Source organism: Lagopus muta, chromosome 9 (genome assembly GCF_023343835.1).
Source record: "Lagopus muta isolate bLagMut1 chromosome 9, bLagMut1 primary, whole genome shotgun sequence".
Lineage (NCBI taxonomy): Eukaryota > Metazoa > Chordata > Aves > Galliformes > Phasianidae > Lagopus > Lagopus muta.
Genome location: NC_064441.1, coordinates 15356514 through 15380311, shown reverse-complemented (window position 1 = coordinate 15380311; position 23798 = coordinate 15356514). Strand labels below are relative to the sequence as shown.

Sequence of the window (23798 nt, the reverse complement as noted above, 5' to 3'; positions counted from 1 at the left end):
GAATACCTTCCTTTTTCTCTGATTCTATATTCCTTTGAAAATCAGTACGCTTACAAAATAATGCTTTCTTTTCTTAAGCTCCCTTCATTTTTTTTCCCCAGCAGTATGAACCAGCTCCTCCATATAAAAGATAAAGTACTATTCTATTTCCTGCTCTTTCACCACAACAGACAACAAAAACTAAACAATTTGCAGAGAGAGGTCCCATTAAAGGCTGACAAATGAACCAGAATGAACTCTTCTGTAGCTTTTCTTAACCAATAAAAATATTAGAACATTTGCTAAAAGCTTATATGTTTCTTTAATATTTCAAGATAGGTATCTTACTATTCAATATGTTGAGCACAGGCTTCAGGTAATTTTTAAGAAGGCAATCTTTTAGATGTGGTGCCACTTAAGAGCTCCACACGATAGATGGTGAAGCAAAACTGAGAATCAAAGACCAAAGCACTTAAGCACATGCTTATTTTTAAGCACATAGGTAGTTGTACCATCCCAAAGTACTTTGCACATTGCAGAATTAAGCCTTAAGTAACAGCCAAACAATGCACTTGGTAAAAGATATTTTTAAATTGAGAAAAAAACAGTTTTTTCTGTGCCCTAACGTTGAATTCTTGAAGATTAAAATCTCATCTCGAAAGTCTTTACTACTGATGTGAAAAAACTACAGAAGCTATCGTGGTAAAAGCCATTGTTTGTTAGGAAGACTAATCTTCACAGAATAGAGTTTCATCTACTCAGACTTATCAGGTGAACAAAGAAATGCCATGTTGTCATACACGGGAGCAAACAGCAGTTCAGGAACCATGTGCTCATAAGCTAATTTCCTCTGTGATGTTAGCAAACATTAACCCACATAAGCACACAGTGTTACAGTAATTAAAAAAAAAAAAAAAGCCCGTTACCTTTCCTTTTCCATTTTCTGTTCTTTCATACACAAGTTATAGATTAGGACGATTAGAGTAAGAAGCAATACCTATCTCCTCTTTGCTTTCTCTGTTTCAAAAATCAGTGATATCATGCCTTCAGCATCCCATTGTACTCAGAAAAGCCAGGATAATGAAATGCACGCTGAATACAAAAGGACACAAGACACTTTATTCTCTGTTTTAGCTCATTCCTTTTTCAGTGTTTAATGTAAACAACTGATTAATATTGTGGAGAAAAGGAACCTCTGCAATCTATTGCTACCTTTGACATCTATGAAGTGTGAATACTCTGAATCCCTTGGGCTTGTTCATCACTCAGAACCAAGGATGCACTGCAGTTCTCACAGAGCATGCTTTTGTGACACTGCCCACTGCCACCAGCCCATGCACTGCTGGGGAACACCACAGCCTTCGCTTGAGGACCTGTACAAGTAGTAGTGCGGCAAGACACTGAGCTACTGAGAAAAACAAAACAAAGCAAAAGAAAAACTGCTGCTACAAGGGAAGGGAAGAAGGCGCAGGGAAGGAGCTGGATTGCTGTGGTGTTGGGTGCCCTGACACTGCAACACTGCAATTCTGCCTGGCTCTTGTCACCCCAATGAAAAGGCAAGCCTGCCCCACTAAACCACAGACCTTCTGCTAGCCTGAGCACATGGTGTGCTTCTGAGAAAAAAGGAAACCCTTCTGTCCTCCCAGAAGAGCTGTATGAGAGACAGAAAAGAACAACCAATGCTTCCGGTGTCAGAGTAGGCACACCGTGGAAGCAAAGACAATATCAGTGGTTTGGGACAGGCAAACTACATCAGTAAAAACAGGTTTTGAAAAAATGAAAAAATTACTATATTTTTCTCTTTGTCTATACAAGGCCACAGGTAAAGGTCCAGTAATCCGTAACGTGCTACCCCTTACAGCTACCAGCAAAACCCAGCTGTAGAGACACCTTAGTCTGCAATGAGATCACACAATATCCTGCAGAAGTATTCCCTCACTGACTACACAAGAAACATTCATCCACTCAGACCTCTCATTCTCCGATTTTTCTTCCTTTTCTTATGTGGGATCCTACTCGGGTACAGTGCTCAACTCCCTAGGGCAGGCAGATAAAACATGTCTGCAGATTCTCTTTTTCTTTTCACCTACTGCCTCTTCAAACTTGCAAACTTCTAAGGCAGTGGAACTGAAATAACCTATCAAACACTGGGGTCTTTCACTTTATAAGCAAAAAGTGTGCTAATGGCTTTTTCTGTTTCCAGACATGCTGTCACCACAGTGCACACGCTAAGCAAGTCCTGGTTTTCCTCCACCCCTCCATTTGCTCAAGAAGCAAGAACACACACAACAAAGCATAAAAAATGGTGTTAAAAAGAGGTAGTGAGAGCTCACAGAGAGGAATTTAAGAGGTAAAGAGATCTGAAAAAAAAAACCTCAGAGGAGGAACACACTCAGAGAAAAACTAAAGTAATACCTAAAATTTTGTTTGTGTCATCCCCATGCTGTTCAGCTCTAACCCAGTGTCACAGCACTAATTTACTGAAACTGCATCAGGACACACTGCACCTTCTCCAGATGATCTGCACTACACTGTGGCTACTTCCTGAACAAAAAGGATCAATGGTGGGAAAGGACTTTGGTATCTGACAAAAATCTGCTGCACTATGAAGACATTAATTGACATCTCTTATGACTATCAAATAGCACAGTGTCCTCACACACAAAAAACTAGGAATTCCTTCCAGCACTACTGAAGGCTGCCGAGTCCTCAATTTTTGTGTTTCCAGATGCAAAACCCCATGAGAAAGTCCAGAGTACCCATAGTGAATGGGAGTCCTTTAGCCACAGCTAAATCTGGTGTCACATCTCATGATGCAAAACTAAAATGCTTATCACTCATCCAACCTTCTCTATTAGAACAATCTCCTATAAAAAGAATTAAAACAACAGTATTGAGGGGGAAGTAGCATTGACACATCATAACATTCCTAGAGCATGAACTCAGGCAAGTGACATTAATCACCATATTAAAATATCCTTCAAAGAGGATGTCCATAAAGAGCTAAAATGTACCGCTTAGCAGAATAATGCAACCACGTCTGTCAAATGCATATTTCATAAGAATGAAAGTACTTAAGGTTAAATGGAAAACTTCTGCCCAGCAAACATTTTTCTTTAGCACTAAATGCATTAATTTTATAAAACAATCATTATATTGGATACATAAGAAAAGGCACTTTTATAACATCAATTCGCAAAACTGCTCTCCCTGGCTCTTTGTACTACCCTAATCACCAATGTGCAAGAGAGAAAGCAGATCGGTGAGAAGGCTTGCAGCACAAACCCTCTGAAAAACACATCTAACAGGACCACCAGAGTCAGTTTATTGATTCCTTTCACGATAGAATCACAGAAAGGAGGGATTAGAAGGAATGTTCAGGGATCATCAAGTCCAACTGCCCTGCTAAGAAGGCTTCTACAACAGGCTGTACATGTGGATGTCTGGGCAGGTCTTGAATATCTCCAGAAAAGGAGAATCCACAAACTTCCTGGGCAGCCTGTTCCCGTGCTGGCTCATGCACAACCTGTTGCCCCCCAGGTCCTTCTCTGCAGAGCTCCTCTCCAGCAGGTCAGGTCCTAACCTATACTGATACTTACAGTTATTCCTTCCCAGGTGCAAGACTCTACACTTGCTTTTGTTAAACCTCACCTGGTTTCTTACTGCCCAGCTCTCCAAGTCTGTCCAGGTCTTGCTGAATGGCAGCACAGCCTTCAGTGTCAGCCACTCCTCCCAGCTTTGCATCATCAGCTCACTTGCTGAGGGTGCACACTATCCCCTTATTGAGGTCATCAATGAAGATATTGAACAAGACCGGACACAGCAATGACCCCTGGGTAACACCATTAGTCACACGTCTCCAACCAGACTCTGCACCACCCAGCCAGTTCTCAACCCACCTCACTGTCCACTCATCTGTCCCATGCTTTCTCAGCTTTGCATCAGGATGTCGTGGGAGACAACATCAAACGCCTCGCTGAAGTCAAGGTAGATGACATCCACAGCTCTCCCCCCATCTACCCAGCCAGTGATGCCATCATATAAGGCTACAAGGTTGGTCAAACATGATTTTTCCTTGATGAATCCATGCTGACTATTCCTGATGACCTTCTTGTCTTCCAATTGCTTGGAGAGGGCATCTAGAACAAGCTGTTCCATAGGTTTAGTTCAGACTAGTCTGCATCCAAGCCAAGTCTAGAGCCCTTGTTCCAGTGGTCAGTGTTACATGCATGTAACCACTGTTTTCATCCACTACTGTATTTTTATGTCTCAAAATTACAAGAAAGTAGGTGGTAATGCTGCTTGCTTGGGCATTCAGTGAGTTCATTCACTACACTGTAAAACAGCCCTCAGTGTACAGGATATAAACCTCCCAGAAGTGGGAGTATGTGTAGGAATACATGCAGAAATGAATGAACACCAAATTCCTAATTTCTTTCCACTCCCATCAAGGAGATTGTTCCTCCCACTCCCTTTACACTGATTTAATGTACTACATCCAAGCATGGAGAGGACATTTGCTTACCCAGACAGCTGCACATTTCTGCAGCCATGTCCCATGCACTGTACCAGCACACGCACTCACTGCACACAGACCTTCTGCACTGTGCAGCTATAAACCCCTAAGCGAAATCCTACTCCTCTGGCACTCAGGATAGCTAAAAGGAGAATTAATCTCAGTTAAAGGTGAATGACATTTACGCATTATTAAGGAAAACAGAATCTAGCTTTCTGTATTAACTGTGCTTTGAATATGCAAATACACACTTAAGGTTTGAATCAGCACTAACAGAGTTTCTCGATACTACTGGATTCTGCAGAGCCTTGAACTTTTGCTAAAAGACCTTTTCTTCCCCTTTTTAAAAATGCAAGCCTCTGTAAATACAGTAAAACAAGTACAGAATATGAGATAAAGGAAAGTACAAATAAGGACACAACTCAGCAAAATGACACAAACCTAACAGGAAAAATAAAGAACTTATGCTAGATCTTACTGTGGTAAGTGTCGAAAGTCTTCTGAATACTGTTCATATTTGTAGTTCACAACATGCCACTGAGAACTGTAATATTTACAAGCCTAAAGAGAAAATAACAATAACAAGAATTAATTAAATAAGAAACTGATATCTCTGAAAAAGAACTGGTCAGAGCCCTACAGTCCCTTGCATTGGCAAATCAATACAACATGTTCTCACAAAAGAGCCGAAATCAAAAGAAATAGAAAATGGACATATATTTACAGTGAATGATCCGTTCACATCTAAACTACACAGAGTCAAGGTTCAGACAGTTAAGTGGCTTTTTATATTGTCTTGTCCTCAGACTGCCTTAAAATGTCAAATTCTTAATGATTAGTTAATGACTGTGGAGCCAGGAGTTGCACTCAATTATTCTTACAGGTTTTCTCCAACTCAAGGTAATCTGTGACTCTAATTCTACTAGAATTGTTTAGGCTCAGAAAAGGCTAAAGAAGAGATAAAAGAAGAACCTATTCCTCTCCTTCATAGAGTTCTCGGAAGAAAGTGACTGTCACGTTCCCACATTTGGAAGCACAATTTCTCTTTTAAGTCAAATGCATTGAATCATACAAGATGGAGTGGGGGCAGGCTGAAAACAACTTAACATGCTTTCCCAGTTCTCATCACCTATTCTGCAGGCATCATTAATTTAGATCCCCAGACCCTCAAGAGGCACTGTGCAGTTTACGCCTGACTTGCTCCATGGACATCACACATTCATCTGTACCTGTTTCACTGTCTAAGTCTTCCATTTGTAAACGCATTTGCCTCACTCTTTTTATTCCCTGCTGTTGCAGCACAAGCCCTCTTCTTCTTGTTCTGCCCCTAGGGACTTATCTTCATTCTCTTAATGTTCAGGAATATATTAACAGGATTATTATTTATCATCAGGGTCTCATTTTCCCCATCACACTGGATTTGCTCAGTCATCTCATCATCTCCCTGCAGCTTTTATTTTCTAAGAAAATGTTTTAGCTGGTTTTGCATCTCATCTGAAATCATTCTTGATATACAAATCTTCCTTAAATAAGGAAAACAGACCTGCACAAAGACTATAGTGAAGGGTTTTGCTATGCTGTCAAATAAATCAGATTAACTCTGTGATTTACTCAGTACAGAACTTTTATCAGTGCAATTAAACACGACAGTTAGATGAAACAAGATGCATGAAATATATGTTTATTGATAACATACACATCAATAAGAAGAAAAATAACCCCATGTCAGAATTTCCAGCAATCCTCACTGCAGAATATAAAATGAAAATAGGTAACCACACTATATGCTGAAGAATTTCCCCTAACATCATATTATCTTCTTCCTGCACTTCATTTCAACATTTGCCTCAGCACACATAAGATGGACAAGAAGGAAAAAAGTGGCCTAAAATCTATCAGCAGAAAGCATTGCTGAAGTTGACAGGGAAGAGACAAGTCAAGAATGAAAATTGTGGGGATCTACAGTAGAGAAAGAAACAGTGACATAAAAGATAATTGAATCTCAGGTGAGAGCAGGAAAGAGTCTCACTAAAAGGCATGGGAAGGATGAGGCTGCAGGAGGAAAAGAGTAAAGAATAAATCAAAGAGACTAGAACACAAAAAGCTAAGCAGAAAAAGTGGGAGAAGAGGCAATAAAGGGACAAGATGGGTCACTCCAGCTGGGAGTATTCCCTCTTTCTCGCCTGTCTCTCCTGATGTTCCCATGGGAGTCACTGCTTGCACAGTGGTCTTTGCCCTGGAAGGACAGAGAGGGGATTGTGAGACTGCTACTGCAGTCTGAGATGAGCTGAAAACCTAAAAATTGTGTTTTTTTTAATTACTCAGTGCTGGCTTGCCAAGTCCCCTTTTAAGCCCTGTGTAAAGCACACAGATATGTAGTCACAGATGAATTTAGGAAATGATCTCAGGTGTGATCACAGTCTTCTGCAGCACCTTTGTTTGTTTTAGCGTATGAAAAAGAAGATGAAGTGGATGCTCAGTAGTAGGCAGTCCTCTTGGCACTAAAATGGAACAGAATATTTTAACACAGCCACATGCATTCTGCAGTAAAGGGATTCCATCTGAAACTATGATCTCCTTGATCTGACATAAGCCTTCATTGTCTTTCAGACATGAGATGCAAAATAAAGTGTGACCACTAAACAGTATAAAATAAAAAAACAATTACTGATTATCCAACAATGACCATACTATTCCGGTACTGTAATCAGCTGACTGTGCACCTTACAGAGCAAAGCCCACAGCCTACACACAACAATCATGTTCCTACACAGCTCAGGCTTTAAATATTAAAAAAGACACTTTTTCTTATGACTCTCCACGAAATTCCTTTGTCACTCTCCTGTTTGCATGACCAAAGTTCTCATTTTAACCACTTGCTATTCACCTGGGTTACAAGAATTCTCTTACAAGGGCAGCATTCGCTCTGCTATACAAGAGCCAGTGAAAAACTCATTCATTGAGCCTTGTGAGGAGGAGCACGGACTCTTCAGCTCACACTTCACCCTCTTTCTGCTTGGTAAACGTGAAATAATCAAGTCTTCTACAGAAAGGGCATCTTTTTCCTTGCGGTACTTTCAGCACTAAGTATTCTACTGAGCAAATGCAATTAATGCACGCAGAGCATTCTCACCACAGTCTTTTACTGCAAACATTACAGGCTGAGGTACTCAAAACATAGTTGGGAATACCATGTAGAGCAGGTCACAGTGTTTTAGCTTATAACCATAAAGGCTTATTGTGCCTCTTCAAGAAAAAGCTAATCAAGATAAAAATCAAAGGGGACAAGAAATGCATTCAAGTATCATTTAAAAAAATCCACAGAAGGCAAGTCAATCCAGTGCAACAGCTACCACGGTTCTGTAACTTGCTTGTTGTGGTTAGCCATTATAAAGCAAATCTAGGTTTTAAAAAAGAAATATATTAATACAAGAGCACAGCATTTTCTATTCAGAGTATCCCAACTGAAAAATCAAGTTCTTCTGCAGACTGCATTGACTTTTAAAGATTTTTTTATTGTATTTTTATATGAAAAGTACTGTAAATCTAATTTTAATAGTGAGGAAAAATACCTTTGAGGAGCAAGAAAAACCCTTCTGGAAGCAGAGATTTCACTGAGGATCCCACTGCTCTTGGCAAACAGCAGAGGCACCACTGTACAGCTGTTCAGCTCAAGGGGACTGCGGGGGAGGAAAAATACAGGCAGAGAAATGGAAGCTTTGGGATGTGGGAGGGCTGGCACATGTCTGCATGAATTTTCCTATTCTGCTGTTGACCAGGCAGGCTGCCCAACCCGTTCCCAAGGGACCTATACAATTCACTTCTTTTCTATCGTTTTGGTTTTCTCCTTGCCCAGCTAGTCCAATTTTTCCTTACAGAGACTGACCAACCTGCAAACCTTTTTCACCTGTGTCTTCTTAGCTCTGGTTCTGGTGATGGCCACCACAGTGAAAGAGCAACTTAATAAAGACTTGCCCTACAATGCCAATGAACATTTTGAAAAAGAAAAAGGGAAGTGACAGAAATACAACTGAAGCAAGCATCTTGGTACTTTTGAAGGCAACGGGAGTTCCTTTCCTCTGCAGCTTACATTCTCTCTAAGCTCTAGGTGTGCGGCCACATGTATGACAACAGCTGTTTAGGGAACAACTGCAGAGAAACAGCATGCCAAGTGCCCTTCTGCCTCCTCACGCGCTCTGCAAAGTGAAGCAAGAAGCAGGAGATGTTAAAGAGGAAGGGTTTGGAAACTGAAAGCAGAAAGACGCCAGAGTTGGAAGCAGCCACAAGGCTGAAAGGGAAAGGGAAGCTGCAGGGCACACTCTGCACCCTACCCCGTGATCAGTGACATGCAGCGCTGCTCCCAGCGCTGTCCCCACTGCCCCTCCTGCGGCCCCTGCTGCAGTGACCTGAGGGACAGTGTTTTGTCCAGTGGCAATTAAACTGTTTGTGACATTTACCAACAGGAGCTTCCATGTTAATTTGGCTTTGAAACCTATCAGCACAATGGGCACGAGACTGAATTAAAAGCCTGAGAAAATGACTGCACTGACACACACCACTTCCAGTAGGTACACGGAAGGCTGTGGCTCTTTTAACACTATGATTAATAAACCTCATGTTTAATAGTGACTTACAAATCCTGTGGAGAAAAAACACAAAATCTGAAATAAAAAGAGCTGCCAGGTGAATGGCAGGGGTGCTAAAAAACTTCACACAACTGACAGCTCCAACTTTCGTACCTAGAAAATCTACACAGGAATGAAATTTCAGTATTATTACACTACTATTTCATTGTGATGCTGTGCTTTTCAGCCAGCACTGTCCCCCTGCTCCAACGATGAAGCGTGAGGGCTACAATTACACCCACAACTGAGAAGCAGCCAGTGCTGGGGTGCATATCCAAGAAAACAAAAGTTTGGAAAGACTATATTAGGCATATTCTCATCATTCATAAAGAAAAATAATTATATTATTTCTCAAGGAGTGAATGAAATTGTAGACCATGCAGGTAATGCTGGCTGGCATGAACGCATGTAACAGATCCTGCAAGGAGTGAGGAAATTACAAATTCAGGAATAAACAGAATGGTACAGTAAAATATTCGGGGCAATTAAGAATACTTAGAAAACAAGTACTAAAGACAATTTTATTCTGGCTTTAAGAACTCTGTTAACTTAACTTTTCCTGGAGCCTTAGTTGCTCAAGTTCCTCCTCCCTATGAAAGGTGGAAAAAGCCATAAGAAAAAAATCCTAAGAGCATTTCAGCTATAGGAACAATAGATTCTTAAAGGATTTTTTTTTAGAATATACCTAAGCAGTGTAAATAAATAAAGGTACCCAGATGTTAATCCATCAAAATGTGAAATATTCTCCTTGCATCCTACAGAAAATATTTAGTTCTCAAAAGATTGTTATTAGTTGTTTTTTTTTTGTTGTTATTGTTGTTGTTTTGTTTTTAAACCTTCCTATTGCAGTTTCAGCAAAAAGGAGAATGTAACACAACTTATTTACAGTGCATCCTTATGTCTCACTCATTACCTTAACACCTGAACGTCCCTGAAATCTATTACAAGTTTTTTTCTCTCCCTGATGAGAATTGTACATAGCAGAATTGGCACGGGCTTCCTTGGAGCTTGGCAAAAGGATGGGAGAGACAAAACGTTTTAGCACTTTATGTGAACACCCACACCCTTAAATATGTTTATGTGCACCACTGTCAGCTAACACAGCATCAGCAACTGGGGACTGGTGCCTAGCAGAAGGCAACGAACCCATGGCAGCGGTCTGGGCCCCGAGGAACCGCCTGGGGCAGCTCCCAAGGACCTTCTCACTCCTGCACAGATTAACTCAGAAGTGACACAGCTGTGAATAACCAAAACAGTTATTATCACTCAAAATGATTTACCATGCAAGAGGGTTTTTTTTTTTTGTTTTGTTTTTGTTTTTTACTAAGGTATTTAAACCCAGTACTAAGAGCAAGCCAACTAGCCAAACCATAGCAAAAGTTCTTGCTACAGATGGATAGCCCTTTAGTTCCAGCTTCATGAGACCACAGTGCATCTGAAGGAGGAGATACTTCCTTCACCAAGCAAAGAGTTTGCTCTTTCACAGCTCTAAGAAGAGAAGTGAAGGTCACAAACTCCAGTCCTGCACAGCTACCCAGAGCTGCTGTTCCAGGTGGAAGAGTATGCTGCTGGGTCAGTACAGATTGCTGCAATCACTGAGGCAGACTACAATCATAGATCTTCATGGCACCCCATGCTCAGTTTTACTTAGTTTTGGACTGGAAGCCTGGAGCTTAATTTGTTTCATGTATTGCATTTGGCTTTGTGACAAAGTGGAACATACACATTTCTACTTCTATGCAAGGTCTTATCCTGCTATTTTCCATGCAGTCTTAGCCCTTCACTACTGTTTTTTCCACTATTGCCCTCAAGTTTGGCTTACTGATATTGCAGAGAAAGGTAACAGAGCTGCTCAGTATGTATTTTACCAGGCTGTCATTAACATCCCCTTGGAGTACTCAGCTGTAATGATTCCCAGGTTCTGTGCAATAATGTTTCATTTTTAGATACACCACTTTCTCTGTAAAGCAATGAGGACAGTGCTGGCCTTGCTACTTGAAGAACCTTAAAATAAAAAGCAGACCCTAAAGTGTTGAAAGGGCAGAGAGAATTCAGGAAAGATATATAATTCCATAAGCTGTGTTATCTTTTAACCCTCCTGTCATTATAAAAAAAAAAAAAAAAAAAAAAAATGATGAGCTTCGGGCTATTTGAGCTGGCATTAAGTTGTTACTGCTCTTTCTAGACCTGCTGCTGGGGAGAAATAGAGCCTGTAAAATGTCATGTTGAATAGAATTCAACAGCTATATTTCTAATATTCTTTTTCCTAACCCACTGTGCTTCTCTCCTACTGACTTTTCCTCCATAAGTTATCTTGCAAGCTATACTACACATGAAATAGCCCACACTTATTCAAAGTAGAAACCCAGGCATGCAAAAACCCACCTGTGAAAAAAGGCAAAGAACACATACATTACTGGCTAATTATCAAGCGTTTGCAATTAAATTCTTTATAGAAGAAGGGCTGAAAATCTGATTCTATACATCTGTTCTGCTAATACAAAGGACGGGTTATACTTCACATTTATAGTGAAATAAGGAGAAGGTTCCAAGCAGTGGCTGAAGTAAATTCCTTTGAACGGTGCAACCAATATCTTCCATGTCCTTCAAAGTAACAAAATCAGTGACAATCCAAAATATCCCTGAGGTAGCAAAAGAGCAAACAGAATGTTTTCTTTTGATCTGAGCCAAGGTACGGAACCAACATAACTACATTTGTAAAAAAGCAATAGCAAGTAATCGCACCTAGTGGGCTTCTAACTGCTGTGAAAGAAGTTTGCTTGGGTTTATAATGAAAAGGTAGAACAGCTTATGTATACTGACAATAAATACAAGCTTCTAGACACCCTTCACACTTCCTCAAATAGTGACATAAACACCTCAAATAAGATATATACATTGCAATAAAAGTTTGAAATAATGTCAAATATTTGTGTTTTTGAAAAGGTATCAATATTTTTCAAACTCTAACCATTCAGGGCACCAGTGGTAACATTCATGTGAGAATACCAATACTAATGGACTAGTAGTGACAGGAAATGAAGTTGGAGAACAGTAGAATGAGGAATGAATCCAGTGCCTTTGCAATTTTTCTAGATACAGCTATCTCAGAACAAGCAACTACAGCCACGTTATTAATCTTTCCTCATCCAAAATTCAAACCTGCTTTAAAAATCACTTCAACAATACTAAAACAGAGAGGATACACATTTCAGACCTTTACCTCTTTAACAAACAGATTCTCTGCTTTTTGTTCTGCATCTTCAGGTACAGAAGGATACAGCGTCCTGATTTCCAGTGAAATTGTATCTATCTGACAATAAAAAGAAAGAAAAGAAAATTAGCCAGAATGATGAAAAGCAGCACTTTTGTCTCACAAAGGCAAAAGGAACATGATTATTGGTGCTTGCATTTCTCAGTTTTTCATTTTGTGCAGCCAATACACATGCACAGGAACAATTGCAACCCAACTCCGTCCCTCATACGTTACTATCAGCTAAAGCATTAATTACAAGCAAAGTACTATTCAAACAGATTTCTGGGAACAAGCTTGTTCTAAGCTTGCATCCAGCAATCCCCTCTCAGATCACTGGACACTGCACCAATTAAGTTTTGGGTTGTTTTTTTTGTTTTTGTTTTTTGTTTTTTGTTTTTTTAAATAAAGAGCAGCTCCTGGCAGAGCTGGCTTGTCAGGACTGAGCAGCAAAACCACAAAGAGAAGTGGATCTCCGGAAGATCCAACAGGCTGACATCCCCAGTTTGCACCAGGCCAGCAAGAAGCCGGGCCGACCAGCAGTGCTCACTGCAGAGCTCTGGCAAGCCAGCAAAAAACCACAAGAGATGTTCGTTCTCAGGTTAATTCAATCCTCTCTCCCTGGAGATGTCCAGGGGCCCTGGGCAGCCTGATTTAGCAACTGGCAACTCTGTCACCAGCACGAGGTTGGGAACAAGATGGTCTTTGAGGCCCCTTCAAACCCAAGCCATTCTGTGATTCTATGAGATCAGGCCCACTCGTTTTCTCTGCACAAAGCAACCAACCAGCACCACACTCCAGCAGATCAGACTACTCTCAGTTACAGTGGAATAACTCAACTGAAGATAACAAGGGTCGACACCAAGACAAACGTCATCTCACACCTTATTGCTTTTTCCCTTACAGAATGGCACATGATTTCCACAGGAAGACCTGCAGCATCTGACCAGTTTAGTACGACAAAGCACCACTTTCTTCAGTGAAGCAGCCTGCAGCACCCATGGCTGGTAGCCCATGAGGATGCTTCATATCCTCAGTCTCCAACTGAACAGTGAACTTTTTTCTCCACAAATTGAAGCACCCAGGCTGTATGTGCCAATCAGCTGGCTATTATTGACCGCATTTTTCTTTACAGCCTGCATTTAACACACTGCTTCTCCTTATGACCTTTTATATGAGCAATTCTAAAAGAAAGGCATGCACCACACAGGTGGATGCAAACTATACGGGATTTCTGACTTTTTCCCATTTTGTCTGGATAGTTCAGGATACAGCATAGTAAAAATACTTTGGCTCCAACAAATAATAATGACCCCTCATACACATGGATTCCAGGGCTCTCCTCTTTTGTATTACCAAAGCCTACGTGCAGAGAAGATGTATACAATCATTTAGTCAATGAGTAAGAGAAACAACAGATGGAGAAATATGGATTTTCAGACCACATTTAGTAATAGTGAAAATGATTGAATCCTCGGTTGCTTAGGGACTTTCCAGCAATACTCACAGTGTCTGGAAAACGTTTCCTTAATTATTCCACACATATATGACATTTTAAGCAATCCTGAGACGATGCCATCCCTGAGAACAGCTGAAAACCCCCAGACATCACACTGCAGAAGCTCTTCTTCAGGCTGGGGCCAGCAGCAGAAGCCACAAAACACGTAGGCTGCCCTTCCATGAGGTCACTGCTGCCAGAGACCAGATTTCCAGATGCAAGGCGGAGCAGAGGCACAAAAAGGACATGTGTGATGCACTCTGCACTGAGTGTTCACATTGCACAGATGGTGACTTAACTGCAGAGACCAACAGCCTCTTCTGCTTGACTACAATAACATTTATTTGCCTTGCAAACAATGCAAAAGACATCTTTCATTATTTAGTTAAAACATATATTTATATATATATATATATATATATATATGTATAAAATTTACACCTAGTGCAACGCTTCTTGTCAAAGACAGCACCACACTGACTGAGGCAGCCGAATGTTTTCCCATGGGGGTTGTCATGCCTCCCTTCCCTCACAGAGTTTATGGGAGAAGCAACAAGACTGTGGCAGAAGAAGAAACGGAACTCCAACCCAATGCTGCACACTCAGCAATCACCCCCGCCTCTTCTCCACAAGACTGCACTTGAAAGAAGAAAACGGAGCCCTGCAAAACTGAGAAACTGGGTAACATGGGGCTGGTTGCATTTGTGGACTTTGCCAAAAAATATCATAGGTTTATTTACATAGAACTGGGACATGACAAATCTTGTGTATTGTTATATTTAACCTTGGCTTTAAAAACTACAAAGCACTTCTCTTCTGAGAATTAGTTATGATCAACCACTTCGCTGCACAAGTCTGGCCACAAAAACACTTCCTGTTCAGAGCTGATTACTTCCAAAGCTCAACGGCCTTTAAGGTAGATCTGCTACAGCATTTTTCAACCAGAACTTTTTTTACTTCAAAAAACAACTAAAGTTCAGTACCAGCATACATGCTGAAAAATCGCAAGCTGTCACTGGCAGAATTCAGCACGTCGCTGTGCTTTGAATGCAATCTAGCTTTCTGTTTAAGCTCTCGTAGGAGCTGCATACTTAAGTCAAAGGTCAAAAGAGCATCTTCTGAGAATCAAATAGCACAGACATTTATATTCGTACCTAAAACCTGACATTCTACAAAGACTTCTGGATATCCATTTTATATAAATACCCTATATCCAACAGTGATTTCAGGCATTCAGGCAGTGTCTCATTTGCACAAACTGATGGCCTCAGGTGTCAGATTAGATACAAGGTGCGATTCAGTTAAGTGCCCTTTTGCAACATTCACTGAAGACTATTTCTACAATGAAAAGCACAGGCTAATGTTATTCCTTATCAGTGGTCAATAAGGAATAATGTTTTCAGACAGTATCTACTTCCCACTGACATGGCAAGTGTAGGACTTGAAAACAGAGTTAAACTCCGTTCGCTATTTCAAACATCCTCACTCTGTTCAAACAGCTCTTAGTCTGAAAGCACGTGGCCAGCGGTTAAACTTTTAGACGGATGCACCAAAAAAGATTACATTTACTTCTGGAAAAGGCAGCCCTCCTAAGAGAGCTAACCACACACAAGCAGAAACATTCGTATGCGTTAATGCCAAGGTGAAAAGGAGTCCAAGCAGCTTGAAAGACTGAATCTAAGTCAACAGGTTTATTTAACGTTAGTGAAAATGGTTAATCTGTCAGATCACAAAGGAAAGCCAAGGTGGAACTCTGTGGGCTGCTGTTGGCCCTAGACTTGCCACAGAGAGGTGAGCGCAGGGGCACAGGGACAGGAAAGCAAGCACAGTGGGTGTTTAAGGGGACAGCTTCAGTGTGCCCCATTCCTCATAGGACAAAGCTCAGTGTAAGGGGCCATGCCCACACAGTGTTTGTTGCTTTAGCCCTCTCTTTTTAACACGTGAAACATATCTTTCTCAGTCTAGCTGCCCCTTGCCTATCTGCTATTTCCAGCTGACGTGAACTTGCATGTGAAAGATCTCGCATCATGTTAGTCATGAGTAATGGACCGAATTTCAGTTCTTCTTTGATGACAAGATACTGCCTACCACATGGGAAAGTGTTGGATAAGCCAGGTGCCATTGAAAACAACCTGGTAATCCACCACAGTAACTCTTCTGATGTCAGAAACAATACTGGGGTTTTCTGGGCTATTTCCAAGAAGGCTCTCCTCCCTCATTTACAGCTATTTCTCCAGCATTTCACATAAAGAGACACAGTTTAACATGATCTTCTACTGTATCAAATCAAAGTACCTATTAAATACTTTCAATTGCCTTTGTATGATAATTACCATTTATAAGTCAAATAAAGGTAACATGTATTCTCGTTAAACCTCAACACAAGCACAATGTTAGTGTGATGCTGAGCCTGCTGTCACTAAGGGATGGCACCACTGAGAGGGAGACAGATCTGAACGAAGCTGTCACACTTATTTTACAATCACCTTTCCAGAAAACACATAGGAGGAAAGTCAGAAATTGGAATGCCAGACAATGGCCCAGTTGCAAAGGAAGAATGTGGTCCAGTCTGGGAGAACAGAAGGTGAAATGAGGATTATAATCCACTTCTATAACCACAAGGACATAAACTCCCACTTACTATGAAGTACAACCCGAGCTCACGTTCACCTGACAAGGAGCTCCTATGAAGCTGTGTCAATCCTTCCTCCACATAGCTGCTGCAAATGCAAAATTTTGAAGTAGAAATTTCCACTAACCATTGCTCATAGCACAGTGACAGAGAGACCATGTGCTCATGGGATTCAAGAGCAGATAATAGTGAAGCAAAGCTGTGTACTTTTTTTCAAAGGGAAACTGGACTTTGGGCAGGCAGGAGGAGAGTTAGCAAACAAGGATCAGTGGTTATTATTTCTTTTTAAAGAATTATTATGCACAATCACAAAAAAAGAAGCATATTTTTCCTAGCTGGAATTAAAACACAGAATGTGTCTTTGTAACATATATGCCTTGCATTCCTCTGTTGAAACAGAGGGAAACAGAAGAGTATCAGGCTCAGATTACTATCAGGAATTCTTTACTGTCCTGTAGCTTATGGCAAGGTGCTAGAAATGACCTAAAAAGGTCTTGTAAGAAAATGTGTCTTCTCTTAGAATCACTTTCAAAGAGAGAAAGGAATTTGTAGATCAAAGAGAAGATCAGACAGTACTGCAGCTATGTAGATAATTGGCCCATAGAAGATGTACACAGTGAATATTACAGATCCGGAAATGGCCAATCATCATTAAAAACAGAATTTTCTTTTATGCTCACTTCCTCACCAAGCACATCGGTTGGCTTTCACTCTGAAGATGCTTTTGCCCATAGTGTGCTAACACAGGCTCTAAGTGGGGCTGCATCATCCCTCCGCCACAAAGTCTGAAGCAGCTCTAATGGTTAATGGTAACAGTAAGACCCACAATTTCCTGAGGCATCATCGCATTAAATAACAATCAGAGCCAGCCTAAGCATCTCCTAATTCAGTCAGACCTGGATCTCTTTCTACTCAAATGGCTGACCCAGACTGCTGTGTACAGGTGATGTTTCAGCAGGAAGGAGCAGAGCTATAAATAGATGCTCTGCAGCTGAAAAACCCATCTGCTAGGGAAGCTCTGCAGCCCTGCCTGGTGACATAAGCTCTTGCTACTGCAGTTGAACAACAACAACAACAACAACAACAAAAAAGAATTTTACTGCAAGGCTATAGACCCCATGTGTCACTGCCTCTGCTCTTTTGTGAATACAGGTCATCTCTAGTACACAAGCAGTTCACTATGAGGTACAATTGCAAAATAATACAGAGAAAACAAAATTGAAGTCGCTGCAACAGCTAAAAATGTAATGAAAATAAGGATATGAAAACATGGTTTGATAGGCAGAGGTCTTGAGCAGTAGGATATGATTCTCCTTTTGCTGAGAAAAATCAGTTTTTGCTCCACTGATTTGGGCTCAGTTATTCTAAATGCAGGTGCTCAAGTGCCTTGTGGCAGCACACAAGCAAGTGTAGTCAGCTTTATAATGCTAATTTTCAATTTCATAAATTCACAAATGTGTAAAATGGATAAAGGAATTAACAGTGATGGCAAAACGTATTCTGTTTAGTTCTTCCTCAATCCCACGAGCACATTAACTCAGTTAATGCCACTAAGGAAGTAGAGCCATTTAGGAAAACAAAGCAGTCTATTAGATTAACCCAGCCCCACAGGACAGAAGCAGTGCCACGAGCTGATGGGAAAGGCTCTCACACAGCAGTTAGTCAGTCACAGATTGAAACGTATTTCCACTAGAGAATGCCTATTCATCAAAACCTAAATCTTTTACAAAGACTGATTGATTTTGAAGAAGTTGCTGTAAGGTGCAGGTAATCTGCTAGCTTACTTGCCTGGCAGCATGCCTCCCAAACCACCCTGCAGGCAGTCCTTGCCCTCCCAAGCTGCCTCAGGCTTCCATGCTTAAATTCTTCGCAGCTTGCCAGGCCTAACACTGGAAAACCACAAATGAGGTTGGGCAGCCCCATGGCAGTGGGCTCCAGTACCCACAGCCTGTTAGCACCCTACCACAGGGGCTACCTTGGCACTGAAGACTACATCCCCAGCACCTGGGGACAGCTTGCCAGATCTCCATCCGCAATTGAGATAGCTCTCAAACTAAACAAAATCAATTCAGACGTACTCTTCTTTTGCAAACTAATGATGGTATATGGCACAGCTTAGATGCATGTTATAGCCACCATCTTAAAAAGTCTGACAGAGCAGAAAGTCAAGTGCCATGCTGGTCAAATACATCAAACAGAATAGGATCAGAGAGACTGTAAGTAACATTCTGAAGTGCAATTATGTTAGATTATAAAATTGGGGAGAAATCCCAACACAAGCTAAATAACCACTGTGTTGAGTGAACCAACAAGTACATGTTATGGAATAACCTGTGTTGAATTCCTGAAATATATTCTGGAAAACCAAGGCTTCACCTTGTACTTATTACAGAACTGCAAGTTCACTTATATGCAAATGTCACACACACACACACACACACACACACACACACACAAGTAAAACTTGGTGGGAGAGGAATAAGGAGCTATGAATAAATCAAGAAAAGTCTTAGAGAGCCCTAGAAACATTTCCATCTCTCCTGCTAGCAGCGAGGATAAAGTGAACAAACTTAAGAGAAGAAAACAACACACATTTGTTTTGCACTTACTGAAAAGTCATCATCAGGGAACAGTATCAGATCTTTAAACAGGCTATCTCCAATATTTTTCTCAATCTCTGTGATAACAGCTTCATAATCCAAAGGCTCCAAGAGTTTTGGTTTTTCCTGCTGTAGAGAAAAAAAAAAAAAAAAGATCAGGTAATATCTACTCAAATTCTCCTTTCTTTCCCCCCTCCATAAAATGACATCATTTTTTACATTTTCTGCACATCAGTATGAACAATTTCTCCCCCTGCCTCCCTCCAACTTCCTAGCTTGCTGCAACAGAACTGATTAAGAGAAGTGGAAATGAAGCATCTGGGCCAGTTGTAGTAGTTATTTTCAACCTGCTAATTCAAAGGCAATTTGTCAGCTCACTACGGAAACTAAACTGACCTATTAACTTGTCTGTCAGCCTCAGAAACCCTCTCATTCCCTGCAAATATATCCAGACAAATAGATAGGCACAGTTTGAACTGAATATAGACATTACTTTGAGTTAATGTGTTGTAGAATAAATAACCTACTCTACCAGCACTTGATTCCATTACCGTGAGCTAATTTCTTCATCCTCACGCACAGACCCAACCCCTTGAACTGCTGATAGTTTATGTCATCATGGTGTTTTACTTGGTAATAACCCTAAGTTACTCTCTTGGAATAAATTACCTGGCATCCATTCCCAAGATTTCTCTTGTCAGAACCTAGTTTAATTACAATAGTGCAATTAGTGGTGAAGACAGTGAAAGTCAGAAACTTCCACAGGAATAGCAAGACAAAAGTAAATTCACACAATCTTGAAATAGAGAGGCAGAAAAAAGGAAGCCCATTGGACATGCAAGAATCATAGCATCAAGAATACATTAATGAGATGTATTAGGGTAGCAACATTTGCTTAATTCAAAGATTCTGCAGCATCAGAAAGAGTAAATGAGAAAGAGCAAGAGAAGTAGAAGGGATGAAAAATGGGTAAGACAGAGAGAATAGAGGATCCCAGAGGAAAGCAAATGCAGAAACAATTCTACGGAACACTTCTGCTTGACACAGTAACAGTCGTTAAATAAGCCGTATTTTACCTGTTGTTCTTGCACTGTGCTGAATAATATAAAGCTTAGAACAATATAAAGTTCAGAATATTGTAAAGTTTCCTCTCCCTCTTACCTAGACCAAAACCATGGTGTATCAAAAAAGAAAGCTTGCACATCTCTATAAAACCCGTTTCTCCAATGGACAATCTGATGATTATCCACCATGTACTGTTTATACAATCGTGTATATATGTGGTCCGTTATACATGTGATGGTCCAAAGCTATCAGTCAGCTCTTTCTCTCTTCCTTTCAAGTTAAGTCACAGGAGCATCCTTTAGCCACAAGTTTTAGACTCTCTTCCATTAAATCTAGCTATATCTATATTAAATATTGCAAAAGAGACTTAACTATCAAGGAGTTAAACATGAAGAGAAAACACCACTGACAAATGGTGAGTGCACCGCTAATGATGCCCAGGCCTGAAAACTAAAGTTTATTTTCTCTATATTTTGAAAAAAGCAAATTTGTAGAATTATTATCTTCGATAAGAAGCCTGAGAGCAACCACTTGCAAGGAAACCCAAGGTAAAATGAAAAAACATGCACTGACATTTTTGAGGTACAAGTGTTTCATGAAGGCTAGTTTACTGCATAGAGGTTTCACTAAAACACATACATGTTTTGCAGAAAGTTCACAACTTTAACTACACCTAGAACCCACCATTCCAAAACCAGATACCACAGTAGTAATGGCTTTGTAGCAATCTTGGGTTTTAGTAAGCCATGCATGCCACTGTAACCATGAACACCCGCCCTCCAGAAACATAGGTGTGGTAAGACAGAATTAATGTAGGTTTTGCACTTCAGAGAAACCTCATCAACAGTACGTTTCAGAAATCTTTTAAAAACACACAAGGCAATAAAAAACCAATATAAGTAGCTACCTTCCTACTAAAGTTACAGACTAAGAAAGAGCTGGGAAATCCCACTGATCTTTGGACTCTCTTCAAATATGGGGGGATTCCCATAAAAAGGCACCCAGCACTTGCAGGTTCTCTACACAGATTGGAACTACCCTTTTTGCTGGGGCTGAGACTACGAAGAGGTATTTCTTCTTCCCCCTGGAAATCCCTGCAAGGCCAGGATGGGTACTGCTACATCTCCTGAAGACCCAGTGACGCTGACAGCGAGACGCAGGTGGGGGCAGGGCAAGCCATGCTGCCTTGGCCCCTCTTTTCTCCTCAGAAACACATAGCACTCGGAAAGCTGCCCCTGATAGATGCCTGAAACTCTCCAGGGCCAAATGTCTCCTCGACAGTTGCAAGGTCATCTGTGTGAGGCGAGAATGAAACTCGAGAAAACCCTGAGGCAGAGAAACAGAGCATATAAACATCACTATTCCCACAGTACTAATTCTCCTACTTGCAGTGCTGCAAAGCACACGAGCTGCTATAAACATTTTAACAGAAGTTAACAGAGAAGCCCTATGAGAAAGATTACACACCCAGAATGCAACTAAAAGTAAGTAGATATGACATTATCCAAATTAATTCAAAACTTTTCAGTGAAGCGCTACAGCATTTATGGTGATGCTGACGCAGTGACAAATGTCATTATTCCTTCCACAACTCTACAGCAAAATCCTGCATAAAGGGCAATATTTTATTATTTCAAGTCTCATAAGTCAGAGATGCAAGTAATAACCCAATCTGTTCAATGCACTGACTGCAGGGATTACCTAGTCCATCCACCACTGACATCAAGCATGATAGCATCATAAACATGAGACCTCTCTTTAGAAGCTTCTACTCACAGAAATATCAGGAATCCTGCATCTTCCTATAGATCCTAACACTAAGCACTGTGCACACTCTCCCTGTCCTTTGTAGAGCACATCCTTTGGCTTTGGCAGAGGTGGGCACTACAGCTCTCAGCACTGCACTTACGATGGGAAGCAGCAGCTGTTCCAGTTAGCAATTGCTCTTGAAGACATAGAATAACAGTTCAGTTTGCTTGTCACAGGCAGACAGAAGCAGTGATGTGGGGATTAGCAGATTTCTCCCTGCAAGTGCTAGCAGAGATTTGTAAATGAGTAGGGCTGATTTAAAGCTTTAATAACCGGAGCGCTGTCTCTCCTCAATTTAACTTGTCTGCTCTTTTTGGAAACAGACCAACGAAGCAATCTGTGTGCCAAGATCAAATTATGCTGGCTTGGATCTTTATAGTGCTTTTTATATTCTCTATCTCAAGCAAGTAATGAATTATTTTTTGCTGTATTGAAATGACTGTGACTACATGCAGTGAAAGGCACTCTCCAACTCCACACCTGCTCCAACAGCCATAACAGAACCAACTCCTTTACACACCAGCAGAGCTACGGAGCATACCTCCATGCATTGCTGAACCAGCTTTTCTAAAATCCTTCAGAATGGTCATCTCTAACAAGCACCAGTTAGGCACCACTTCGCTTTGCACCAGTGATGCGGTGTTTGATCAGCACTGCACAAATCTACCTTCTCAAACGAGGCCCAAATCATAATCTTCTGATCCAGATACAACAGAACTATTTTCTCATCAATAATGATCCAACATATCCACGTATTATTTTACATACACAGACACAGCACATGGCTTGCCTCCAGCTGCAAAGCCATTACGTGCTGATGCTAGTGCACACCTTTTCATCATAATTACAGGATAAAATGACTTAAGTATCATCCTCCTGAAGTCATACTACACTACATACTACACATACATACACTCATTAAAGGAGGAAATGATGCAATTGAGACTAGCAGTCGATGGATAGTCACCCAAGCACTTCCCCATTCTAAAAATAAACTAGACCAAATGCTAAGATTTTTCTAATGCTTTAAGATTTGGTGTCTGCTTCCCAGACACCAAATTCTGAGTATCTAGAGACTCTGAATTTATTACAGATGTCTAAATAAATTTCTTCTCTTAAAGTCCTCACAAAAGAAAGAAGCAAATGAAAGACACAACTAAAGAGAAGATAAAGAATTTAAGCTGAAGGGCTCTGGTTACCTGAACAAATATACCTTCATGACAGGAGGATCGTCTGTGTGTTCTTAAAAATTCAGAAGAATCGTGATGGCGAGATTGGCCAAGGTCAGGCAGGACTGATTTTGTATTTCACCCAAGTTATAGTTGTCTAAAACCACAGTTCACTTCAGTGTACTTTTGAAACGCTGAAAAGGACAGGCTTACAAGACAAAGGGCCATGTACTGAAAGAACAGCACCTTTTTTTTTTTTTTAAATATATTTTTCAAGGGTGTTGTTAACCAAGCCCAATCCTACTAAATCTCAGAGCAGTAAATTAAATTAATTTCTGAAATGGCATCAATGTCAACTGATTCTCAGACTCTTGTTCTTCCCTTCCTGTACCCAGTTATATGCCATATCTGGCACTGAACAGAACTTAAATTTTTTATGTAGCTGATATATATGCAGTTAATTTTATTCCACCAGGGTGGGCTAATTTAAATTCAACATTTCTTGGCCAAGCTGTTAGAACCAAAGCTAAATAAGAGCCAGGACTTCATGACTTTTGGAGGAGGTGCAGATTATGGGTTAAATCAAACCCTGTCTTCAGACTTGCTGACACTGCAGGCTACAAAAAAGCTCTGATGAATGCGAGCCACAAAT

General features: G+C 40.7%; 1 protein-coding gene across 13 annotated transcripts in view; it reads right to left on the bottom strand.

Annotated features, from left to right (window-relative positions):
* DOCK10 (dedicator of cytokinesis 10) overlaps positions 1–23798 on the bottom strand; it is a 136005-nt gene that overhangs the window by 69778 nt on the left and 42429 nt on the right. For 10 of the 13 annotated variants that reach the window (XM_048954661.1, XM_048954665.1, XM_048954666.1 and 7 more), the window contains exons 2-4: positions 19113–19232; positions 12344–12433; positions 4974–5056 (exon numbers count right to left, since the gene is read on the bottom strand). In XM_048954661.1, the coding sequence (XP_048810618.1) occupies positions 4974–5056; positions 12344–12433; positions 19113–19232 (293 nt within the window). The remainder of the gene's footprint in view (positions 1–4973; positions 5057–12343; positions 12434–19112; positions 19233–23798) is intronic. The other 3 variants (XM_048954662.1, XM_048954657.1, XM_048954664.1) reach the window with 1 other exon arrangement.